We start from the raw sequence: 7,906 nt of genomic DNA, 5'->3' as shown, positions 1-7,906 counted from the left end.
TGATATAAAGCAAGTTGTTGAATGATCATGGATTCCAATAATTAGAGAGAGTCTTCTAAAATCATTTTTTCCTTGTGACATGTTGTTGGAGGAAGTATATTCACTTGATGCGTTTAATAAAGCATTGTGGAATTGTTGGCAAGTAGTTGTACAAAGCAGATAAAAATATTTGTGTCTAACAGTTGAAGACAGGGGTCTTCCCTCAGTATGCCGTCACACCAGGCTTGTTGGTGAAGGTGCTGTTAGACTTCTTTAGCCACCAAAAGGAATTATAGACTTGTGTCCTGGAGTACAAATTAGCTAAATATTATATCCTTGGAGTGTAAGCATAGTATAGATGTAAACAGAAAGTGAGGCTTAGAAAATTTCTAAAACATAGAAATTACAGCTAAATGAAAAGAGAGGCAGGGGGCCTGTGTGTTTGAAACATCAATACAATAACCAGTTTCCTTTGGTAGGAGTTAAATAAGTTAATCAAAACCATTATGAGCTCTAGATATACAGGAAAACCCGAATATGTTTACTTTTGTAAAAAAATAAACAGATCTTAAGTCTTTGGGTAAGCATAAATTTCACTTAGAACATTGTGACCTAGGAGTATGGTGTCTTCTTGAAAGATAACTGAATTTACTGTTATGAATTCTCCAACCAATATCTGTTGCTATGATAGTTTGCGGAAGGGAGAATCCTTACTTTTATTCTTATTTGCCATTCTTTTTATATTTCGTATATCAAGGAAGAGGTTTGGAAGGGAAAATTAGATAACCAAGATGGTATTACCTGCATGTGGGAGCTTATCCAGAGTCCCAGCAAATTCATGGAAATTTTAATCTTTTTTTATCACTACCATACCGAAACTAGAAAGCTCCTCCAGGTACAGAGAAGCTGCTAGCAATTCTAGAGGTGATGAGTAGCTGCCATCTTCCCAAGATGCTCCTATAATAGGAAGTTGGAGGAGTCTCAGAATCGGCCCCTCCCCTTTGGAATGAGGGCATTGCAGAAATTCCTCTCTCATTTCACTTAATATGCATATTTTTTACATAGCTAATCTGAAATGGAAACATTTTTATCCCTATACTCAAAACTGCTTTTGTTTTATCAGCTGACATTTTACAACTCATTAATTTATAATGCGGGTTTAATGCCTTCGAATGTTCCTGGGATAAAAAATTAAAGTGACCAAGCTAGTTTGTATAAAAGCTGACTAGAGTATGTTCATAGTAGTTCTTTTATAGCAGTGTTTTGTACTGGAGAGCACATTCCATGGGAATGTTTCAAACTGGCATGGTCCCTTCTTCCTAGCATTAGTTAATTTTGCATCCCCAAGTGATAGAAAAACTTATCCCCATTTTCGAATCAGGAAATTAAGGCTCATGCATTTGAGCGACACAATATTCAAATTCAGAAGAAAATCTTTGTTTGAATTTATCTTCACCTTGTTGTACCTGTCACAAGACCCGCGTTATTAAATGAGAAATTGAACCTTGAATTTAGTCCTATGATCTTTATCTACCCAAGTACAGAGGTAACAAGTTAACTGTGATAAAGAAGGGGTGTCAGTGATAAATCTTGCATGGAAAAACAAGTCACTGGATAACAATTCTTGAAAAAGAGCCACATTCTGTCCTTAGTAGCACAGTAGCTAGAGATCGAAATTTGGGGCTATGGAGGAGGAATAAAGGGCTAGGGTCCAGATGAAGAGTCTTAGAATGTCCCCCAACACTTACCTCACGTAAAGACGTTCTAAGAAAGCAGCTAGGCCGTTAATCCATCAGCTCAGATAGAAATGATCTCCAAGCATGTCAGAGATTTAGGAAACCCAATGACTCATAAAATTCCAATGGCCTTCTTTCAAACTTTAAGCCATATTATCAGAAGAGACATTTTTAAAATGAAGTTACATGTCTATATCACATATTAGCTGAAGGATTAAGCATCCTCTCTCCCATCATGGGCCTCCTCATGGAGGACACTTTTGCAAATCAATTTTTAAATGAAGGAACAACCCCCAAATTGTGACTGGTTCACATTCAAATCTTCTCTTTTCACTTGTTGCTACCACACACTGCAGCAACAGACGAAAGAAGACACTGGAGCAAAGTTCCCACCTTTATGATTATGTCAGTAGTTATTGGTGTTTTACACTTCACAAAGTACCATCACACATGCAATTTTGTAGGATCCTTGTGGCAACCTCATAGACAGGGAACCCATTATCATTATTTTTACCCATTTAGACCAAGTTTTCTTAGATAATAGGCCAAGGCCACACAGCTGGTTACATGTTGGGCCTGGAACAAGCAGACAGGTCTTCAAGCTCATAATTCTGGGAACTGCCTCTTTATTTCTATTGTTTCCAAACTATTGCGGGAAACATGGGTGTATTGTTAGATTCTGGTAATTGATCAAATTGGTAGGCTTCTATAACTCAAATTAAGGGGATCCATGAAAGCAACAATCATCAAAACAATTTAAAATTAAGTGACAATCCCGACTTTGCAGCATGAAAATCCCCCAAAGTCCCAGGGATTTCCATTCCCTTAGTCTGATCATGGGGAGTTTAAATTTAGATTGCATTCTGCACTGGGAATTTGTATTATTACGTATATTTTTGTGTTGCTATTGTATGCCCTAAGATGTGCTTTCTAGCACTGGCTTTGCCGCCAACTGGCTGCAGGGCCTTAGACAAGTCATGTGACCTCACTGTGCCTCTATTACCCCCTTTGTCACAAGTCAAGGGTTGACTTCCAGTGTCCTTCCAGCACTACAATTTTATGATTCTATTTTTCCACGTAGATAGTAAGCTTCCTGAGGTGAGAATAGCACATCTGTGTATCCTCTGGACTTACCACGTGGTAGGTATTTAACAAATGTTTGACGATGGCCTTGAAAGATTTATTGGCACACTTAGCTTGAGTGGAGTTATAGAAAATCGTTATTGACCGCCTTATTAACAATTAACTGTCTATACTCTGCATATGTGATTTTCCTTTACATCAATAAAATTTCTGCTTCTAGTGAAGATGAAGTATCGCCCCTTAACATCAGTTCTTTTGCATGTTAATACATTAGCAACTGATATCTTATTTGTACTGTAACTGACAGAATAGTGTAGAGAAAGCATATAAGTATGAAAAGGGGTTAGTTAGGTAACATTGTATAGGGCATCTTCAAAACAACAGTTCTGGTATTTCAAATGTCAAGCTAATTATCAGCAATATTTAAATGCTATGATAGGCCATTTTTGCAAATGCTGAAATTTTCCAGCAGGTATGGGCATTATAAAAATGTCACATTTTGCTACTATTCTGTTACATGTCACCAGATTACAAAAATCTGGGGAAAAAAAGTTATATCAATAGACAATAAAGAGAAACCATTATTTGTTTTGCATAGGATTCTAAAATTAATTGGTATAGTGATACAATTTAGAGTATTGTTTAGTTAGAAGGAAGAATAGAGAGGATTTAGTATAATGCAATCTGGTGAAGTGAAAATAATGCTTATTATAGACAAACTACGAAGCCTTTTAAATATAGGTTTTAGTAATACATAGATATATCTTTCCAGGCCCATTTGCTATAAAGCAAATTTAAGTATCAGCTTTATCCCCTTTGGTAACCCCATATTACACATACAGTTTTAGAGAAAATGAAACTTTAATATGATTCCACATAAAATGGTGAGCCGTGCCAATAATTCATATGCACTTCATATGCAAATAGTTTTATCTTATCCATCAATTATCATGTAAACATGGTATCACATGGCAAATTTCCCTGTAATACAGTACAGTACCTGTATATAATTATAGGTGCATTTTGCCAATGCAACTGTTACACAGAATTGTAATTAATTCCTCTGAAGATTACTGGGAGAGTTTTGGATACTGATGCTGTTTTTGGACATTTATTACTGCTCTTTAGTTGGCTTTTTGCTGTGCCTCAGAGACAGATGTAAAATTAGTGTCTATTTTGAGCCAGCAAACAGTACATCTTTCCTCTTGTTTATTGAATTGCAGAAAGGAATTCTTTGGGCTCCCACTTCTTTGTGGTTTTGAAGTAACTGTCTGTTTTTCTGCCAGCCATGTAACTCCAATACATGTATAAAATTTTGCTGAGACTCATGCAAGGGGTGGCTTATTTGCCCTAACGTAAGGACTGACTAGAACTTTGCTACGTTATGTAGGCGGCTCTTGATGGCTGAATAAAAAAATATGTATGATAAATTCAAAAATAGACACTGGACTAATATATTCTGCCCAAAGACCCTTATTTAAAACCAGTTTACGTTGGTTATTATACAAAATTGAATCTCTTCTTTGCAGAGACAAAGCTACATTATTAAGATCTCTTATGCCAATGGTGATGATGGTGGGCAAAGGATGAAAACAGAAACAAATAGGAAAATGAGCCTATTTTATTTCATAATGTAGATGGGAGTAAACTCATCATGTATTGGCCGTTCTATAGTAACAATATTTTATGGTGAAAATTTCCCCAATACCTACACTAGACAAATCCACTGACTAGATTTGAGAGAAAAATTTTAAGGAAACTCCTGGGGATTTGGAAGTGGGAGGAGGAGGTGAGGAGCAGAAAGTACAATGTCCATTTTAATGGATTTGATTTTGAGTCTCAGAAGGTCAACAGAATGCAATGAACTACTCTGAATTCAGATATAAAAACTAACTTTGTTCTGAATTGTTTTACCTGGATTAAAAAAAGCGGAGGGTAGGACACCAACATAATGGCTATGGGAATGGATATCCTAGTTGACACAGCTCTGGAAAAGATGGCATACTGCTTCTGTAAGTGAACTTGACAGCAGTTATTTATTTAGTTTAAAAGTATTTACTACTATTTGTGAGCGAGAACCCTAAAGGTTGTGAAGTATTGTTGGCCCGTGAAGGTGATGGATGCTGTACTCCTGACCCTATATGGTGAGACATGACTTCATTGCTTGTTTAGATTGTTCTGATATTTGGGACTCCTCAAGGGCTGTTCATAAATCATTTATCTCTTTTTTTTTTTCCACAAGAAAATATTTCAATTGTATTGCTGCAGGAACACTCACGTGTCACACGGGATATTGTGGTCCATGCAGAAAAAGACCTTAAAAGGCATGGTTTTTTTCCAGGATAAAGGCCTTTTAATGCCTGTCCAGCCTTAGATAATTTTATTCACTCCTTCTGGACCTTTCTTTATTCCTCCTGTGCCCAGAGATCAGTTTTTAGGAGGTGGGTTGAAAGCTTCCCAGGCCTTAGGAGCTTTTGTTGTAGCCCCCACCACTCTCGCCACCCCCGCCCCGAACTCAGTGTTGAGAACATTTGTAAAGAATCTTCTGCTTGTTGCTAAGAAATGGTTAAATCTCAGTCACCAGGAAAAAAAAAAAAAAAAAAGAAGCACATTATTGATTGTACTAAGGTATATCTGGACCACACAGCTAGAGCAGAGATGTTAGAATATCTCTCTTTTTGTAGATCTGAGGGCATTACCCAGCCTGAACTTGCCTAAGCCGTTGTGGTCACACCTCTTGAAAAGGTTTTGTTTCCCCCGTCAATTGGTATTCAAACCAGGTCAGCAGATTCTGTTTGCCCGGCTCCGCTGCCGTTTTCATTTTAATTTGCACCTGTTGTGCAGTTGTTCTGAAGGCAAGTGCAAACCCGCGGATTATACAAAGATCATATTATGAGCAGATATGCGCGGTGTAATCTTTTTGTCCCCAGCCTCACATGACAAAAAAAATCTCTCTCTTTTTGTTCCTTTTTTACTCCCTGGGAACCTGTCAAAGCAAACAGATATGACTGACTAAAATTTGTAACTAGACATGTTTCCAGAATTCTCCAAAAGCATTATGAACCTGACACACAATCCTTTTCATTTTTTTCCTCCTTTTCTGCCACTTTTGTATAATCCGATAGCTGGCAAGAGCCACTTGAGATAGCTCAGTTGATAACTTAGCAGAGGATTGCTTTATTAGGCGCAGAGAAATCAAAATGAACCTGAAAATTGTTTGCGCTTTTTTTTTTCCACAGGCTTTTTTTTTTTTTTCTTTCTCTCTCCCTCTTGTTCCCATGATGTCATGGTTCTAACTTGTTTTTTTGTGTGTGTTTCTGGAGAGTTGGGTTAACAGTTCTTGGCAATCCTGTGTGTGCGTAACGGCTGGTGTGTTTCTCTAGCTGAGCTAATGCCCCGTGTTTATTACTCTAATCTTTCTTGTCTGGTGGTAAAGTGGACAATTTATGTACTAGCATGTAGGCCGAGAGCCTGTGAGGGCTGACTAATTCAGAAACAGCCACCTTCAATTGAGTTCACAGACCTTATTTACAGGCTGTCTATTTTAAGAAAAGCTACTGAGCATTGCTGGGACTGAGGGCTGCAAAAGCAGCCTGCCGGTTCTTGTGAGTTATTTTAACATTTGTGTTGGTCTTGCCTGTGTCACTTTGAAATCTTCTGTAATTATGGCACTATGAAGACATCTCAATAGTAGTATTAATGGCCCAGAAGATATGGCTTTTCCTCATTTTCTGCTTAAAAGATTGGGATATAAATGGCCTTAGCACATGACGGTTGACGTAGAAGCAACAGTGAACAGTTCAGATTGAGCAGGTTTGTGTATGTGTTTGTGGATTTGGGTAAATAGATGGACATTTTGTGTTTGTATGTCTACTGTTTCTAGGAATAAGACCTCAGCTAATATAGTGAAGTCATGTCGTATTTTTAGTACAACATTTTGTAGTAAACACTCCATGTCACTAAGCTAATAAAATTGTCAATTGTGGATCTATTTTGTAAGTTTCTGTGGAGTATTGAAAATGCATATTGCAATATGTCTCTTTGCATATGCAGTATAGGCATATTTTTGCGTATATGTGCTTCTGTTGCTTTTTAAAATTTCCCATCTTTTTAGTAAAAACTATTTAAAATCAGAAAGAGTACCCAGCTGTAATTGAATAAGAATAAAAATGCTAAAACATGAAAGATGTTAATTATATTTTCCTGACATGGTTGAGTAATTAAGTTATGAAAATATTAATTATTTTTCATTTAACTAAACAATTAGGGGTGACTGATATTTTTCAACAGAGTGTTTAGAGAGTGTGTGTTCTGTGCTTTCTCTTCAGTGGTGAACTATGACAATGTAGTGGACACGGGTTCTGAAACAGATGAGGAGGACAAGCTTCAAATTGCTGAGGAGGACGGGATTGCTAACCCTCTGGACCAGGAGAGGAGTCCAGCTAGCGTGCCCAACCATGAGTCCTCCCCACACGTGAGCCAAGGTCTGTTGCCAAGAGAGGAAGAGGAAGATGAGATAAGGGAGAGTGGAGTGGAACATACCTGGCACACCAGCAACATTCTGCAAGCCTCTGTAGATGGTCCAGGTAAGCGTCGAAATCAACTTGGCCCCTTCCCGTGCCATCTTAAACTAATCTTTACTACCCAGTGGAACGTCCACAACCAAATAATTAAAATATTTCTTCCCATAGCCCTTGCAGAATAGAGATACCAAAGCTGGTGACAGATTATGAAGTGGTAGTAGTGTTATCACATTACAACATTGACCTCTTAGGAAGGGATTATGTTTCGGTTTTGATGAAAGTTGAATATGAATTATATTTTAAACACACAACATGAAGTATCTGCACCACCTTTACAATGTGTAAGTTATAACGTGATCGAGATCTGTACTCTCAGGATAGAAAATGGGGGCAGCCATAAAAGCTCACAACTAACATATATTTGAAAGTTTTGTGTGGAAATTGTGTAGCAATACCAACTAAATAACTGTCAGTTTAATGTAGTTTCAGTGTCTGTCTGACACCTCCTATTGTAATTCAACCATCTAATCATTCTCTTTTGTTAAGTGTGAATGTGATTTCACACTTTTACCTGGTCAGGTAGTT

General features: G+C 37.5%; 1 protein-coding gene across 3 annotated transcripts in view; it reads left to right on the top strand.

Moving 5' to 3' along the window:
- The window catches only part of ZEB2 (zinc finger E-box binding homeobox 2), a 134,182-nt gene that overhangs the window by 80,526 nt on the left and 45,750 nt on the right, over positions 1–7,906 (top strand). For all 3 annotated transcript variants that reach the window (XM_046658327.1, XM_046658325.1, XM_046658326.1), the window contains one exon: positions 7,127–7,384. In XM_046658327.1, the coding sequence (XP_046514283.1) occupies positions 7,127–7,384 (258 nt within the window). The remainder of the gene's footprint in view (positions 1–7,126; positions 7,385–7,906) is intronic.

The sequence above is a fragment of the Equus quagga genome, chromosome 4 (assembly GCF_021613505.1).
Source record: "Equus quagga isolate Etosha38 chromosome 4, UCLA_HA_Equagga_1.0, whole genome shotgun sequence".
NCBI lineage: Eukaryota > Metazoa > Chordata > Mammalia > Perissodactyla > Equidae > Equus > Equus quagga.
This window is presented reverse-complemented; position numbering and strand designations above follow the sequence as displayed.